Below are 19,156 nucleotides of genomic sequence, written 5' to 3'. Positions count from 1 at the left end.
ATTCCTTGTATAGAGAATTTTGTAAATCTTTAATGATGGCTAAATTTGACTAGAAACATGGCTGAATGACATTGTTATACAGCTGTTTCATGACTATCCATATTTATGGATCATCACTTTATTCACAACTTCTTTATACATGTATAACCTTCTGTTGGACAACACTGTATCCGTCTAAAAATACAATTCCGAATTAGAATTCACTTTTGAAACTTGAACAAATTTACTTAAAGCTTTATAAGGTCAGATTAACAGTGGTGTAGAAACTTAGTTTGGACAATTGATTGGCAGTTCAATTCAGGGGAAGGAAGTTTTTTGCCCCTCTACCTTTTGGATCTGTACACCGTAATTGTAACTTGAATCCCATTGGAATTCTTGACACACTGCAAAACCACAAACTGCTGTTTTGTCTGGTAAGTTCAGAACACCCCTTTTTCTTGATAGGTTTCAGTTAAGCCTGTTTCATGTTTAAACTGTATATTTATACAAATTCCAAAAAGTTTGAATAGATATGTCATTAAAACTATTGTTATGACTATAGCGCTTTCATCATCCTTCCTTAGAGGTGGATTTTTTTTGGGGGGGGGGGGTTATGGTGCTTCATATATGATAAATGTAAAGGCAGACTTTTTACAAGTATCACTCCCAACGTTGACTTTCCTGGGGTACCCCTTTTCCAAACTCCTGGATCTGTACCTGTTAATATGCATGAAATAATTGCCACTGGACATTAAGCAAACAACAACCAATCAATCACTTTCAGAACTGAGATTATTATAAATGGATGTTTTATGCATTAGTGAGCATGATGCCTTATTAATTTCATTATATAAAAAGAGGGAAATGTTAAAATCCTACATTTATACTTTTATTCATTAATAAGTCTGTTAATTAAAATGAAAATAAAAATCTCAAACCCAATATGAGCATGATTGCACAAAAATAACAGTCTGTGTCTGACTATTTAGCCATTTTCTGAGGATGATTTCCTATTGCACTTCAAATATATCCTTTAAAGGTCACCAGACAGATTGTGCTAAAATACTTGATGGTAAAGAAAAGCTTGTGATATTATGTAACCAGACAGACTTAAACCATTTTCATGTGGAAAACCTGCTATTGACAGAGATATCAATATATTGTCAACTCTACCTGCAGATTCTGTAGCTAATCATTAAATACATCCTTGGAGATTTAAAAAATAATTATTATTAATGATAACCTCAATGGTAAGGATTATATTGCGGTTTTGCTGCATCACCACAAATATTTTGTTGCCCTTAAGTCCAGTCTGGTGTATTTCCCTCATATAAATTTTAAATTTAAAATAGGAACACAGGTAGACAATAGAGTTCCATGAGTAGGCAAAAACTGTGTTGACTGAAGGACAGATAAAAATTTAAAAAATACTATACATGTTGATTTAGTTAACCAGGTGTTTGTAAATAATTCTGTGGTTAGAGTGCAAGTTCCTTAAATTTTTTGCTTGGTTGTTGTTGCTATGAAAAACATATGATTTACCTTGCATAGATTACAAATTAGTTGTTAGGACTCAGTACACAAAAGAAATCAAAATCTTTACTTGAAGTAGAATGTATTCTTGTTTGTGGTATAGTGATGTTTTTTTATGTAAGTACTAGAACAGTAAAACCTGTCTAAATGGAAACCCTGTTTGTAGTGAAGGCTTCTATTTTTAGCTCACCTGACCTGAAAGGTCAAGTGAGCTTTTCTCATCACTTTGCGTCCGTCGTCCGTCGTCCGTCTTCCGTAAACTTTTACAAAAATCTTCTCCTCTGAAACTACTGGGCCAAATTTGACCAAACTTGGCCACAATCATCATTGGGGTATCTAGTTTAAAAAATGTGTCCGGTGACCCGGCCAACCAACCAAGATGGCCGCAATGGCTAAAAATAGAACATAGGGAAAAAATGTAGATTTTGGCTTATATCTCTGAAACTAAAGCATTTAGAGCAAATCTGACATGGGGTAAAATTGTTTATTAGGTCAAGATCTATCTGCCCTGAAATTTTCAGATGAATCGGACAACCTGTTGTTGGGTTGCTGCCCCTGAATTGGTAATTTTAAGGAAATTTTGCCGTTTTTGGTTATCATCTTGAATATTATTATAGATAGAGATAAACTGTAAACAGCAATAATGTTCAGCAAAGTAAGATCTACAAATAAGTCAACTTGACCAAAATGGTCAGTTGACCCCTTAAGGAGTTATTGCCCTTTATAGTCAATTTTTAACCATTTTTCGTAAATTTTTGTAATTTTTTACAAAAATCTTCTCCTCTGAAACTACTAAGACAAATTTAACCAAACTTGTCCACAATTATCATTAGGGTATCTAGTTTAAAAAATGTGTCTGATGACCCCGCCCGCGAACCAAGATGGCCGACATGGCTAAAAAATAGTACATAGGGTAAAATGCAGTTTTTGGCTCATATCTCTGAAACCAAAGCATTTAGAGCAAATCTGTTGAGTATAAAATTGTTCATTAGGTCAAGATCTATCTGCCCTGAAATTTTCTTACGAATCAGGCAACCCGTTGTTGGGTTGCTGCCCCTGAATTGGTAATTTTAAGGAAATTTTGCCGTTTTTGGTTATTATCTTGAATATTATTATAGATAGAGATAAACTGTAAACAGCAATAATGTTCAGCAAAGTAAGATCTACAAATAAGTCAACTTGACCAAAATGGTCAGTTGACCCCTTAAGGAGTTATTGCCCTTTATAGTCAATTTTTAACCATTTTTCGTAAATTTTTGTAATTTTTTACAAAAATCTTCTCCTCTGAAACTACTAAGACAAATTTAACCAAACTTGTCCACAATTATCATTAGGGTATCTAGTTTTAAAAATGTGTCCGATGACCCCGCCCGCGAACCAAGATGGCCGACATGGCTAAAAAATAGTACATAGGGTAAAATGCAGTTTTTGGCTCATATCTCTGAAACCAAAGCATTTAGAGCAAATCTGACTAGGGTAAAATTGTTCATTAGGTCAAGATCTATCTGCCCTGAAATTTTCAGACCAATCAGGCAACACATTGTTGGGTTGCTGCCCCTGAATTGGTAATTTTAAGAAAATTTTGCAGCTTTTGGTTATTATCTTGAATATTATTATAGATAGAGATAAACTGTAAACAGCAATAATGTACAGCAAAGTTAGATCTACAAATAAGGCAACATGACCAAAATTGTCAATTGACCCCTTAAGGAGTTATTGCCCTTTATAGTCAATTTTTTACAATTTTCATAAATTTTGTAAATTTTTGTAAATTTTTACAAAGTATTTTCCACTGTATCTACCGGGCCAAGTTCATTATAGATAGAGATAATAGTAAGCAGCAAGAATGTTCAGTAAAGTAAGATCTACAAACACATCACCATCACCAAAACACATCACCATCACCAAAACACATCACCATCACCAAAACACAATTTTGTCATGAATCCATCTGTGTCCTTTGTTTAATATGCACATAGACCAAGGTGAGCGACACAGGCTCTTTAGAGCCTCTAGTTAGCTCATCTGGACCTATAAAGCCATGTGTGAGTTAATGCCGTCACTTGGGGTCCATCCTCTTAAACTTTTTCAAAGATCTTCTCATCTGAAACTACAAGACCAATTTCAACCTGAACCTTGGGCTGAATGATCCTTTGGAAATCTTGTATAAAGTTTCTGTTTTTTATTCTTGTCCGTCAAGAAACATGGCCGCCATGGCTAAAAAATCGAACATAATTGTAAAATGCATTAGTTGTCTTATATCTTGAAAACTATAATAGATAAAAAAAAAAATCTGACTTGGGCGTAAATGATCAGAATGGCAAGATCTACCTACAACCTGTTTGTACCAATATTATCATGACTCCTTATTATAAGGAGTTATTGCCCTTGAATGACAGTTTTTGGTTAATTGTCATTTTTTGCCTTTTAGCTCAAAAGCTACATTAGGTGGATAAAACTGTTACGTTAAAGGCAAAAAATAACCACAATACAAGATCCCCAAAAATGCCAATATGACCAAAACCATTGAATGACGCCTTATGGAGTTAAATATTAACCTTAAAACGACAATTTACATTTCAAAAATTATCAGCAATACAAGATCTTCGAAATGCAAAAAAAGCTAATAATTAATTTCAAAATTGCATATTGTTACCAGGGGTGTCTTCCCGATTGTCCCACTTTTTGAAATTACAGGTAAAAAAGTAATGAAATTTTGTGGGACAATCGGGAAGATGTTTGTGGGACAATTGGGAAGTTTAAATGTGGGACAATTGGGAATTGTTTTGATAGTAATTAAATTGATTTTATAGTGTGTAGCAGGTAATTAAAGGTAACTAACCAATGTAACTTATAGAATAAGAAATAAACATGAACAAATAATAATATTTACATATTTCTTTTTTGCATATATTAGCAACAAAGTATCATCAAACACAGACTATAATATATATTTAGTCATAAAATAGCACATATCAAGCACTTCTCAATTCTACATTGATATATAATAAAAAAAGAGTTTCACTTAAGCACACATAATAAACAGCTAAATACAATAAAGTACACACAATAAACAAATTAATTCATTAAAGCACACACATGACATATGACACGAAGAGCAGATACTATTAAGCACGCACAATGCATAAGGTACGACAATAAAGCACACATGATTCATAACTTAAACATCACAACACATCATAAAATTGCAACAAACTTAGTCAAAATGTAACAAATAAGTCAGAAGCAATGTCAGCATACTGAAACACAATAACTTCGCTATTCTGAAGATGGTCTGAGTTCCTGTAGGCTTGGTTGACTTTTTTGTATTTTGTTCTATATGTTGGTCCTACTCCCCAATCTTGGTACTGAATGATATTCATTTCGTTTGCTGCCTGCTCTTCTTTAAGATAGTTCAATAGCTTTTATACTATGTTTGGGTGTGGTACTTAGATCATCTTCTTCAAGCTACTGTGACATCCATCGAGGTGGTTTGTCGTCCTTGGTCCTTCGGTTTAGTAATGGTTCCATAGCTTCCTGTTGCTTTCAACCCAGTATGTTGTGACGTTATTCGTAAACGAAGTGATATTTGCTGTTGAGTCCGAATTTTCCAGGTCTTCAAGTGTATGGAACCAGACGTCGTCTATTTCTGTAGGTGGTACCAGAGGAAGAACTGCTGCCGACCGTATAAGTTGATGAATTTCTGGTTCTCCTTTATAGTTAAGAGACGAGTCTTGTTTACTGCACTTTTCGCCAAATACACTGAGTATAGTGAAACAAAATGTCCTTCAATAGTTTTTCCTGGAAAGGATGCTCCAGCAGAATTCTGAACAGCAGCTTCGTAATCAATGAAGAAAGTTGTTGGGTTCAGGTTAATCTGACGTTTTAATTTAATTTTAATTTAATAATATTTTATTGTATTAATGAAGCAATAGGATTGGACACAAGTTATTACAACTTATATTAAGTCCCCTCCTTACATATACAATACACATATATGATGACAGCAAACACATACATAGTATAGCGACAGTTATAAAGGAAGGAGTCACACATTGGCATGGCAACAAAAAAAGCAAATAGGACAGAGAGAAAAAAGAAAGCTGCTGACTTAGAACGTTAAAATCTTTTTGACTGTTTAATGAAATAACGAACTTTATCAAAAATTTTAGAGTTAGTTTCGTAATTATATGCATCTTTTCCAAACAATAGCGTTTCAATATCAATGTGTATGTTCATATTTATAAGATCATTAATCAGAGATATTCTTTGGTTATAATATAATTGGCATTCTAGAAAGTAATGGATGACATCTTCAACAGGAGAACCGCAGGGGCATTTAGAATCATTGCATGTATTATTTTTAAATTTATTTAAAAACTTTAATAAAAAAATGTAATCAAAAATACAATACTGATATTTGTTTTACAAATAAGAGTAACATTATATTTTATAACTCAGAAATTTTATATTATTTCATCAAAAGTGCTTTAATGTGATGATTTAAAAAATCATATTTTAATTCTTGTTTATTTAGTAAAACAAACAACAACTACCTTGTTTATTTAAGAACATTTTACATAATAATATAATGTGGGACAATCAGAACTTTTCATGTGGGACAATCAGAACTCTAAAATTTTAAAAAGTGGGACAATCGGGAATAAACCTTACCAGGTGAGCGCTTGTTTTTTAAGACAGGTGTTTGTATACACAGATTAAGTTACCAAATAATATTCACTGTATGGTTTGATACAGTTCATATTACATAGGTTTCCGTTTTAAAACACAGTTCTGTTACATTAGACAGATTCACCATTTTTGAATTTAGTTTGATGTTTTCGACCTGTGATATTCTGAATTTTCATGATAAAAGATTTTTACAGTTAAATTACGATGGATTTATTTATTCAGAGGATCTGCCTTACCATTTTTAACAAGATGGAAAATTGTTCAATAATTACAATTTTCTTTTTTGAATTTAAAGGTTAGAAATGATCACTTGTGACATTTACACAAACCTGAAAACTAACCAGTAGATACCAATAAAAAGAATAAATTAGAAGTCATATTAACATTCTGCATTTGAAATTATAGTAAGGTAATTAACATTTAATACATGCCAGTCATGTGTTAAATTATAGTTATATCTGATTGAAGGTGTGTATTATGTAAGCTAACAGGATACAACTAGTCTACTCATTTTTTTATAGACTTAGACTAGACATGCATATTACACCAAACTGGTATAGATGTTATATTAAAGGTACTTAATAATGGTCACCTGATAATTGGCCTGAGAAACCAAGTATTTTGTTCTGCATATCTGTAAAATCCTCATTTTCTTAAGCATAAAGCTGAACTGACCTTTCAGTTTTGTTTCTTATCCAACTAGAAATATTCTTTCATGTCTGTTCAAAACCTAAGTGAGAGGACATACTGTAAATTCAGAAGTTGATGAGATATTTTTGAACATCAGACCTTCTAGAATTTAATTTTTGCTTGTAATATTTAAATGTTTATGCAGATAATTTAACATGAACAAGAGAACCTCATTCTGGTATTGACAAATCAGAAATTATTGTGATCAGTTATCAAACTCTAATCAACAAGATCTAGAGATTACAATGTTTTTGACCAGTCTGTTGGTCAATTCATTTGTCCATATGTGATCAGACTCATCACTCTGTTGTTGTTCTAGTACCTTCAATGTTTATGCCCCACCTAGGGGCATTATGTTTTTCGGTCTGTGCGTCCGTTCGTTTGTCCGTCTGTTCATCAGTCTACCCCCGCTTCAGGTTAAAGTTTTTGGTCAAGGTAGTTTTTGATGAAGTTGAAGTCAAAATCAACTTGAAACTTAGTACACATGTTCCCTATGATATGATCTTTCTAAGTTTAATGACAAATTAGAGTTTTGACCCCAATTTCACAGTCCACTGAACATAGAAAATGAAAGTGTGAGTGGGGCATCCGTGTACTATGGACACATTCTTGTTTTTACCAGTATTAATTATGTGTTGGTATAAAGGTTCTTCATTGATCAAAATACAAAAAATCCCAGATTAATTAAAGCTATTCCAGGAAATTTATGATTCAAGTTAAAATAATATTAAAATTTACAATATAAAACTGCCATTTATGTTGATTGTCAAAGAGTAACAATAATACATGCATATTCATGTTAATATTTAATTCACAATTTACTGTGTACACTGAAATTAATTATACCGGTGCAGCTGAAAATCTTGTATCATTTTTTCTAAAAGCAAGTGACAGGACAAATATTAAATTCAATTAAAAGCTCCAGCTGAAATTCTTGTTTATCATGTTTTTTAAGAGGACATACATTCAAATGACATATTTGTCTTCTTTTTGTGATTTTCATTACTGGGTTTTTGCTGAATGGATGAGAAAGCCTAAAAAGTGATGTAATGAAGTTATTGACATGACAGAAAAATTGTTTCAGATAATTAATCGCTCTCCCTAAACCTAAAAAAATGTGCTTGTTTCTTGCATCTGCACATGTCATAGACATCTCATGACTGGGCTTTTCAAACTTTTTATTTTTAAACATGAAATTTTATTGGCTTCAGTTTTCAAAATCTTTTATTGTTAGTAAAACGTTGTGAAAATTGAGGCATATGTTTGTTTGTTGGTGTTTAATGCTGGTTCTAGGTAACTTGGCTATATGGTGCTGATTCATGGCGGTCAGTTTTTATTGGAAGCTGAAGTATCCTCAGAGAACCAGTGCCCTTTGCAAAAAAAAAAAAACCTGGAAATTCTTGTCAATTAAGGACATAGTCAAACACACCTCGCCATGAGCAGGACTAACCGGCTGGTTATTGCCATATACACTACAGCTCGGGTGGATTTTGCTTTGTCCACCGGCCCACCATGGGAGTGGGCACCGGGTGGGCAAAATTTGTACCTTGTCCACTCTGCCCACCTGTAGGAGTGGGCATTCAATTTCTTTTGTTTCATCTAAAGACTTGCAAGTACAATCACTTGAAAAAAGCAGATAAGCATTTGTAATCAATATTTTACAAAAAAGAGATTATAGCTAGAGTGGGCACGGGTGGACTGCCCACGGTGGGCCGGTGGAAAAAGCAAAATCCACACAGGCTGTTGTGTATGAACTTCTTTAGACCACTTGACCACTGAGGCAAAATGAGACAAGTAAAAAAATATGATGACCCTATTTAAGCCCTATAGCACATTTAACAAATTGCATGATTTTCTATTTGAGGTGTACTATATAGATATTAATCTTTCTTCAATGTTTTCATTTAACACAGACTATCAAATCAGCTTTACTAGGGATTACAACAGACAGATTTGTTAAGTGGGTCCTTATCATCAGTTTTAAAGACCATCAAAATGTACTGATCTTTCAAAAAAGGGCATTGACACTGATTGTTTCCAAAGTGCTTAAAGATAAGTTCTTGTCATCTTTTTCAAGATTTTATAAAATGGCAGTAAAACTTCCAATGGGACTTAAAAGCATCAGTTATTGTCTCTTAGTCAAATATTTGGAGTCTGTTATCTTGTAACACGTGGAGGAAACCCATATCTTTTGTACCTTGTATTGATCACTACAAATTAAACATGGATGAAAAGCATTGCATTTACCAATGTTGTGTTAATAGCCTATTTTTGTTTTAATACTTGATAGATTTGAAATTTTGTGCAGACATTGTGTCTGAGACTATAAGCTTGTAAGGTGTGATGGTAGTATATTGTTATTGTTTTGCATCATATAAACAGCAGGCAGAAAACTGTAATCTGTGTATATATTGAATACTATGATGGCAGGTAAAATCTGCCAACTGTTCAAGTAGAATTCAAATGTTTTTTACAAATACTATATGTCAGTTTATAGTTTATACCTGTAAAAATTTGATTTGATTTTTGGTGTTTTAACGCCACTTTTAAGCACCGCTTTTGGGCTATTTCGTGGCGGCCAGTTTTTATTGGTGGAGGAAGCTGGAGTGCCCTGAGAAAACCACTGACCTTCGATAGGAAAACTGACAATCCTAGTCAATTAAGATTGGAGTCAAGTGCACCCGCACGAGCGGGGTTCGAACTCACAACCTCAGTGTTGACTGGCTAGTGATTACAGTAGTAACTACTTTGACCACTCGGCCACCGAGGCCCCTACCTGTAAAAAACTTCAGTTCCAATCAATTCGGTATGTACATAGCATACGAATGTATGGATACTAAGAATTTGAATAATAAACATTTCTCAAACTGTTGTACACTTGTAGATAACTATAAATACTGAATTTATGGAAGTGCACACCCTATTAGGACATTTTAAGAAGGGGAAATAAATTATGTAGTTTAAACTCTTTGGCAGAATAAAAAAATTCCAAAAGTTAGCCAAACCATTATCACTATCGGAAATATAAGTGTTACAATTGAAGGAAAAGTACTGAATATTTATTCCCTAAGGTTGAATTAAGGGGATGAAGAAGGTCATTTACAGTAAAAATAAGAAACAATGTCATGTATAAATCAGGAACAAAATCTTAAATTAAGATCTTAAGAAGCCAGAGTTTTTGTTTGAATGTATATAATAACCAATTTGTAACCCCTTTCAGAACAATTCAAAGCACCAGCGCTTATATTAGGTTGAAATTTGAATACAATAAAAAAGTCTTTTAGGTTTTTCGTGCCAATGGGTTGAGGTTGACATGTACTGCACATCTCCTTTCATTTCTATTGGTTGTCTGGGTCAGTCCAGAACTGCACAGATGTGTACTGCACATCTCCTTTCATTTCTATTGGTTGTCTGGGTCAGTCCAGAACTGCACAGACGTGTACTGCACATCTCCTTCCATTTCTATTGGTTGTCTGGGTCAGTCCAGAACTGCACAGACGTGTACTGCACATCTCCTTTCATTTCTATTGGTTGTCTGGGTCAGTCCAGAACTGCACATCTCCTTTCATTTCTATTGGTTGTCTGGGTCAGTCCAGAACTGCACATCTCCTTTCATTTCTATTGGTTGTCTGGGTCAGTCCAGAACATAATAATATAATATTGATAGTGATTAAAAATAGTCTCATAATATTGATAAAAATAAAGATTTTGTTATAATATGGATGATAAAGAATTGTTTATAATGTTGATGATAAATATTTATTATTGAATAATATTTCCTGTAGTTGTTGTTCACTTGCCTACAAAATTACATGATTCATGTAAAATATTTACAACAGGGAACTAAGGAATATGACACTGAATTCAAATGTTCTAGTATTAACAATACTTTATTAGGTTATTACATAATTAATGTATTGATATTTTTTTATTCTAAATGTCTAGTATTATGAATATGATTTGGGTTTTCCCATGTTTGTTTTGTCTTGTTTCTAGATCTAGACACAACACTGAAATAGTTTTATTAGATATTTTCAATAACTTTCAACACGAAATAATGACACCTACTGTTTATACATACTCATCTTCAATTCAACAGTATTAGACTACCTGTAGTTTGAAGAAGTATTAGCATATCATGCAAATACCTATTTGCATATTTTCTTCGTTTTTATAAAAAAATTCACAATGAATTGTATAAACATATAAGTAAACATTTACTGCAATCAATTCACATCCCTATTGGGTTTATTTGTCTAGCCTTGATGTATGCAGTTGTATTTGCATTGGCATATCTCATTTCCATGGAGATTATTTGGCTCTGCCCCCTCAGTCATGGTCTATTAACTTTGAAACTTTTGCACTTTGTGATTAGGTCAGTTCAATGGGAACCACTTATCAGAAAAGTCAATGATATTTGGTATGCAGTTGTATAAGTATTGGAAGATCTTATTTTCAGGGAAATTATTTGGCCTTGTTCCTTCAGTCATGGTTCATTGATTTTAAATATTTTGCATATTATGCATGTTAAAGTATTGCTATTTTGATTTAAACAGTTGCACTTTACTATCAAAATTGCATACAGGCGAGACCTATATCTCTGTGTCAACGGTTTATTCTGCAATCATATGATTATGTATATAATTATTTAGGTGAGAGAGTCTTCCTTGAAAGACTGCACTTTGTTGTAGAAGGGATGTTGTAACTGAAACTGTTTGTGCATCCTTCCGTTGCACACTTGTGGACACTGTAAATTTCTTAACAGATTTTCACCACACTTGGTATACACATACAGTATAATAGTTAGAGCTAGTAGCCTACTGATTTTCTAGGTCAAGATCACATGATTATTCATTGTCATACTGTTCTGGATCTGCTAAGTATATTTGCAACAAAGAGTGGGTTTTTGTGTACTCTGAAAGATGGCAAAAAATTCACATTAAATCAGCAAGTTGGTAGACATGGCAATGATTAATTACTTATATATAAAAAGTATAACAGGAATCGCTGAAAAATACTGGACAGTACAACAGACCGCATCAACCACCAACATTCGACTCCATGGAAGAAAAAAAACAGACAAACGATCAACACATGATGGATATAACCTCACTTAGTACAGGAACAAAATGTGGTTGGGGTTAAACCAGTTTTAGGCTTAAAAAACTAAAGCACACAATAAAAAACCAACGCAGTGCAGCTACTATTACAGGATGACCACAAACATGAACAATGAATAAAAAAACAGTACAAAAATTGGAAATCAGGATCAAAATGTGCTGGTTATTATTACTAGTTATGAGACGACCCTTTACGTGTCAGCGTAGTTGTTAGTGTTAGATGTAGGCATTTAAAAGGTCTTTAAGAACCAGCAGTACTTGCCAGATTTCAGTTACACCTAATACTAAAAGTAATATTCTGACCTTCACTTTTCAGATGCACTTGTAATTTTAAAGATTGATTGATTTGAAAGCCACCCACCTGTTAATAAACAAACATTTAATTCATATAATTTGTATAACATGTTGGTCTCTGCATGAATGTAATTTATTGGGTACATGCAACTGGAAAAAAAAAAATGTTACATTACATCTGTGTTGCATGCCTTGAAATTTTTTTTAAAGATCTAGATGTTTTCATTTTAAAAGTTCTTATGTCCTTATGTGGTTGATATAACTCGCCATTATTCATCATAAAGCCTTGGTATTCAAGTCTGATAGGTATTCTTTATGACTGTTGTGAAACTACTACGTTCCATTTGAACTTTAGTCTTTTGTATAGAAAATAATAAATTACACAAAGGTATTGATAAAAAAAGAAGACACTTTGTAGTGATACAACAAAAGTGCTGTTTAGATAGAATTGTGTTGAGGACTGTTGTCCTTATTTTAAAGGATTTTTATAAGTGTTTGTAATTCAATTTAACACTTCAGACATTATTTGCCAACATTGAAGTTACAATAAAACTTCTGTTTTTATAATTAGAGATTACCGTAGCAAAAAAAGCTTTATTTATTCATTTTTCAGAAGTTTATTTTGGAAGTGAGGTAAATGAGAAGCAAACAATGGCAGCCCATTGTTTGTTGGATGTTTTACCGCGCACATACCTCATTAAAAATAAAAATTTCACCATGAGCTCCAAAAAATTTAGTGAAAGGAACAAGTTACAATAGCCTTCCCATATTGCAGTACATTTGAATATTTTACCAGGGCTATATTCATATGACTTTTCAGCACCTATATTAGAATATGAAATATCAAGTACATGTATATCAAAGGATGAAGCTTTAATTGCTGTCCTTCATCTGGACTTTACTTTTCACCTGTATTAATGGATTGTCCTAATATTTAATTTTCAAAATAAAATTTGTAACATCCAATACATATATATATGGATTTCTTATGATGTTTACTATGAATCTGGATGCTTCAACAAGCCCACAATTGTTTGAGAACAGTTTTCTACAGTTCCTTTTTAGATTTGGGGATGCTTCAACAAGCCCACAATTTTTTTAGAACAGTTTTCTACAGTTCCTTTTTAGATTTGGGGATGCTTCAACAAGCCCACAATTGTTTTAGAACAGTTTTCTACAGTTCCTTTTTAGATTTGGGGATGCTTCAACAAGCCCACAATTGTTTGAGAACATTTTCTATAGTTCCTTTATAGATTTGGGGATGCTTCAACAAGCCCACAATTGTTTGATAACAGTTTTGTATTGTTCCTTTATAGATTTAGGAATTCTTTAACAAGCCCACAATTGTTTGAGAACAGTTTTCTATAGTTCTTTTATAGATTTAGGGATGCTTCAACAAGCCCACAATTGTGTGAAAACAATTTTCATTGTTTCTTTTAAAAATTAGGGGACAAATCGTATTACATCAAAAGAGAAAATGTTAAATACTTTCTTAGTTGTGTAAAGGAAGGTATTTTCTGTTAAGAGAAGTCTTCCAAGTAATTCTTTGTTGATTGCAGCATTGCGAAGAGAGGTCAATTAGTGCAAAACGTGGCAGACGTCAGGTGCACACTAAGATTCTATTCAGGGTTCATTTATATTTGACAACCATTAATTTTCATGAAACTGTAGACAGATATTTTGTTTTGTCTATTACAACAAAACCATTACCTATGTAATAACATTGTTTTGTCTCTCTTTTGCAGCAGTGTGCAGTTTCACATACTCCAAGAAAGATAAGATCAACGCTATATCATCAGATTATCAACAAAAAGGATATGAAAGAAAATGTGAATATGTAATAACAGCACCAAAAAATAGTTATATTATTCAACTCAATTTCACTGATCTCGTTGGATTTAAAACTCTTCAGAGTTCCACGTCTTTTACTCCTGCCGAGGAATTGACTCGGTCAGACACTGTTCAGGAGGGGAAAAACTGTCTCCCCCCTGAGTTAATAATTAAGGAAAGAACGTTAAAAGGAATAGAAATTAAAAGTAGAACTATTTGTAATTACGATTACAAACTACCACAAGTCTTTCATTACAAGTCAAACTTTGTGAAAATTATTTTTGTTTGGGTGAAGAATGCAAGGAGTGGATTTAAATTAGATATAGACTTTCAAAAAAGTAGTAAGTACCAAGTTAAATTATATTAATGAATGGCATGAAACAGATATATTATATATGTTATTCAGGTCTTAGACGGGGTATATAATGTTAAATTCCCGACTGAGGATTTATATTCTTTCCCGGAAGGGAATATAAACACTCAGTCAGGAATGTCGCATTCTATACCCTGTCTGAAACCTGAATTAAACTTATATTATAGATTACCCCTGCTTCCTAATGGTTTTTCATGTACCAGGTATTTGTTGAACATTCACCATGCAGTATAGATATTCAGTACCAGTAAATGTTTCTGTTTTTATTCCCCGGCCGTAGCGGAGGGGGCATTAAGTTTTACCCTTGTCCGTCTGTACGTACATACGTCAGTACGTCCCAAAATTGGTTTCCGTTCTCTAACTTGAGTTTGCCTCAACCAAATTTTATGAAACTTATACACATTGCTTATTACCACAAAATACAGATCAAGTTTGAATTTTGGTAGTGTCACTCTAACTGTTCTAGAGTTATGCCCCTTTATAAATGGAAAAATTACAAAATTTTTAGTTTCCTTTTTCTAACTTAAGTTTGCCTCAACCAAATGTTATGAAACTTAAACACAATGCTTATTACCACAAAACACAGATCAAGTTTGAATTTTGGTGGGGTCACTTTAACCATTCTTGAGTTATGCCCCTTTATAAATGGAAAAAAAATGCAAAATTTTTAGTTTCCGTTCTCTAACTTAAGTTGCCTCAACCAAATGTTATGAAACTTATACACAATGCTTTTTACCACAGAACACAGATCAAATTGAATTTTGGTGGCGTCACTTTAATCATTATCGAGTTATGCCCCTTTATAAATCGAAAAATTGCAAAATTTTTAGTTTCTGTTCTGTAACTTAAGTTTGCCCCAACCAAACATTATGAAACCTTTACACAATACTTATTACCACAAAACTCAGATCAAGTACAAATTTGGGTAGCGTCACTTTTATTGTTCTTGAGTTATGTCCCTTTATAATGTTGTATGCAAGCGGGGGCATCATCTGTGTCCATGGGGACACATTCTCCATTTATTTGTGTTATGTTTTTCACTGGCATGTGAATTTTCACTTATTATGAGTAATAGGATAACTATATTTGGTATGTGGGATCATTGCAAGGTCTATATGTCCATCAGACAGGGTTTACCTGACCTCAGCCTCATTTCATGGACCAGTAATCAATGTTTAAGTTTGTGTGTTCAAGTCGGTAACTCAGAAACTATTAGCAGTAGGTCAACTATATTTGTTGTATGGAATGATTGTAAGGTGTATATGTCTGTCTGGAAGGGTTTATCTGACCTTGACCACATTTTGAATGTTCATTTGTCAATGTTTTCCTGGTTAATAGATATAAGAAGATGTGGTATGAGTGCCAATGAGACAACTCTCCATCCAAGTCAAAATTTATAAAAGTAAACCATTATAGGTCACAGTACGGTCTTCAACACAGAGCCTTGGCTCACACCGAACAGTAAGCCATAAAGGGCCCAAAAAATTACTAGTGTAAAACCATTCAAACGGGAAAACCAACGGTCTAATCTATATAAAAAACGAGAAACACTTATGAACCACATCAACAAACGACAACTACTGAACATCAGATTCCTGACTTAGGATTTATATTCTTTCCCGGAAGGGAATATAAACTCTCAGACAGGAATGTCACATTCTATACCCTGTCTGAAACCTGAATTAGACTTATATTATAGATTACCCCTGCCTTCCTAATGGTTTTAAGTCTGTTTCTTATATACAGGTACTATAAGCAATAGGTCAATCATATTTGGTGCATGTATTACTTGTAAGGTGTACATGCCAGACTGCCTGTCTGGCATGTATCATATGACCATGACCTCATTTTCATGGTTCATTGGTCAATTTACTGGCACATTCCCGATTATCACAAAAAGAGTACCAAGAAAATCAAATTTCTATCATATGGGCTGTAGAATTGTACAAAAGAGTTAATATTATTTTGCTAAGAAAAGCCATGATTAAAATGCCTAGGAAACCAGAATCCTTAAAGGAAAGTTTTCAGGACTATATCAAAAGGTTCTCATTATTTCCTGATTACCATTAACATGTTCAAAGATTGGCTACGACTATTTTTTCTCACACACCTTATGTCATATCATTGAGTCTAAGAACACTGATAATGATATTACATAATTGGAAGAGTTTTATATAATATATCACTGTCAAGAAGGAAATTTTTTCAGCAATTATATTTTCATCTGTGTCCGTAATAACAGTGCAGTCCCATTAACAACATAATTATTTTCTCCCCGATATTACCTAAAAGGAAATAGATAGTCATTATGTGTTTCTTGTCATAATCAAGATTTCATAAGATCATTCTCTGCACAAATTTATGAGTTTTCAGATTATCTTTCTATGCAGAGAAAATTATAAAGAAAGATTTGATATGTTTTTCACTGATAAGTTTTATGTTGTAAAAGGTTTTGAATTTTCTGACAAGATATTGGTAATTTTTTGGTTTAACTTTGACTTTGGTACCGAAATCGTGTGCAAATATCATGAGAGATAAAATGATTTTCTTTTTTAAGTTTCAATTTCAAATGAGTTATTGCATCTACACCTGGCATACAATGTAACATATGTTGATTTTGTAGGATTTTATCAAAAAAGTTAACTATGTCAGTAACAGACTACAAAGCATTGTATCCAAAATTTCTATACTACATAATTGAAAATTTTATCATTATTTTTTTTAAAGTTGGATATGCATATAACAGTTAGGTTTCTACTTCGTCAAAATTATCTCTCCTTTATGCTACCTAATTTTTTCAATCTTGAAAATTGAAGTCATTGTAGGGATGTCAGTTTTTAATTTCAAAATGGATGTTCTGCAGTATATCAAATATTAAAAAAAACAATGAAAATCCTAATTATAGATTTGGAGCCTTTCATTAAGAGGCAGTATAGTAGTACACCAAATTATAGACTTGGAGCATTCATCAAGAGGTAGTAGTATACCCAATTATAGACTTGGAGACTTTCATTTAGATGTAGTAGTACACCAAGTTATAGACTTGGAGCCTTTCATGACTAAGAGGCAGTAGTACACCAAATAATAAACTTGGAGCCTTTCATTAAGAGGCAGTAGTACACCAAATTATAGAATAGGAGCCTTTCATTAAGATGTAGTAGTACATCAAATTATATACTTGGAGCATTCATTAAGAGGCAGTATACCAAATTATAGACTTGGAGCCTTTCATTAAGAAGCAGTAGTACACCAAATTATAGATCTGAAGCTTTTCATTAAGAGGTAGTAGTACACCAAATTATAGACTGGGAGCCTTTCATTAAGAGGCAGTAGTACACCAAATTATAGACTCGGAGCCTTTCATTAAGAGGCAGTAGTACACAGTTCTCTTATCCTGGAGCCTTTCATTAAGAAGCAGTAGTACACAGTTCTGTTATCTTGGAGCCTTTCATTAAGAGGCAGTAGTACACCAAATTATAGAATTGGAGCCTTTCATTAAGAGGTAGTAGTACACAGTTCTCTTATCCTGGAGCCTTTCATTAAGAAGCAGTAGTACACCAAATTATAAACTTGGAGCCCATACCTGCCAACTGTCACTATTTGTGGGGGATTTCCCCTATGGAGGCTCCCAATTGGAAATTTTAAAAGAGCAATTTTGTCCACAATTTAAAACAAAACAATCAATTTTACCATTGGTATATGATTTTAAAAGTATGAAGAAGCAAATAAACATCATTAAAATAAATTTGAAGGCCCCTTTAAAGGTTTTGTGGGATAATGAGAGCCATCTTACATGCTAAACCCCCATGTGCATTTTGAAATGTTGGCAGGTATGGGAGCCTTTCATTAAGAGGCAGTAGTACACCAAATTATAGACTTGGAGCCTTTCATTAAGAGGCAGTAGTACAAAGTTCTCTTATCCTGGAGCCTTTCATTAAGAAGCAGTAGTACACATATAAAAATAAGAAGATGTGGTATGATTGCCATTAAGAGGCAGTAGTACACAGTTCTCTTATCCTGGAGCCTTTCATTAAGAAGCAGTAGTACACAGTTCTCTTATCTTGGAGCCTTTCATTAAGAGGCAGTAGTACACCAAATTATAGAATTGGAGCCTTTCATTAAGAAGCAGTAGTACACCAAATTATAAACTTGGAGCCCATACCTGCCAACTGTCACTATTTGTGGGGGATTTCCCCCATGGAGGCTCCCAATTGGAAATTTTAAAAGAGCAATTTTGTCCACAATTTAAAACAAAAAAATCAATTTTACCATTTGTATATGATTTTAAAAGTATGAAGAAGCAAATAAACATCATTAAAATAAATTTGAAGGCCCCTTTAAAGGTTTTGTGGGATAATGAGAGCCATCTTACATGTTAAACCCCCATGTGCATTTTGAAATGTTGGCAGGTATGGGAGCCTTTCATTAAGAGGCAGTAGTACACCAAATTATAGACTTGGAGCCTTTCATTAAGAGGCAGTAGTACAAAGTTCTCTTATCCTGGAGCCTTTCATTAAGAAGCAGTAGTACACATATAAAAATAAGAAGATGTGGTATGATTGCCAATGAGACAAATCTCTACCAGAGACCAAATGACAAAAATGTTAACAACTATAGGTCATCATACAGCCTTCAACAATGAGCA

The 19,156-nt window shown here is 33.3% G+C and overlaps 1 protein-coding gene across 1 annotated transcript in view; it reads left to right on the top strand.

The window, feature by feature from the left end:
* The window catches only part of LOC127702141 (uncharacterized), a 102,180-nt gene that overhangs the window by 29,584 nt on the left and 53,440 nt on the right, over positions 1-19,156 (top strand). The window contains exon 3 of the mRNA XM_052206242.1: positions 14,054-14,479. Coding sequence (XP_052062202.1) covers positions 14,054-14,479 — 426 coding nt within the window. The remainder of the gene's footprint in view (positions 1-14,053; positions 14,480-19,156) is intronic.

Source organism: Mytilus californianus, unplaced genomic scaffold (assembly GCF_021869535.1).
Source record: "Mytilus californianus isolate M0D057914Y unplaced genomic scaffold, xbMytCali1.0.p SCAF_5, whole genome shotgun sequence".
NCBI classification, from domain to species: Eukaryota; Metazoa; Mollusca; class Bivalvia; order Mytilida; family Mytilidae; genus Mytilus; species Mytilus californianus.
Note: the sequence above shows the minus strand (reverse complement) of the source record. Positions and strands in the feature narration are given on the sequence as shown.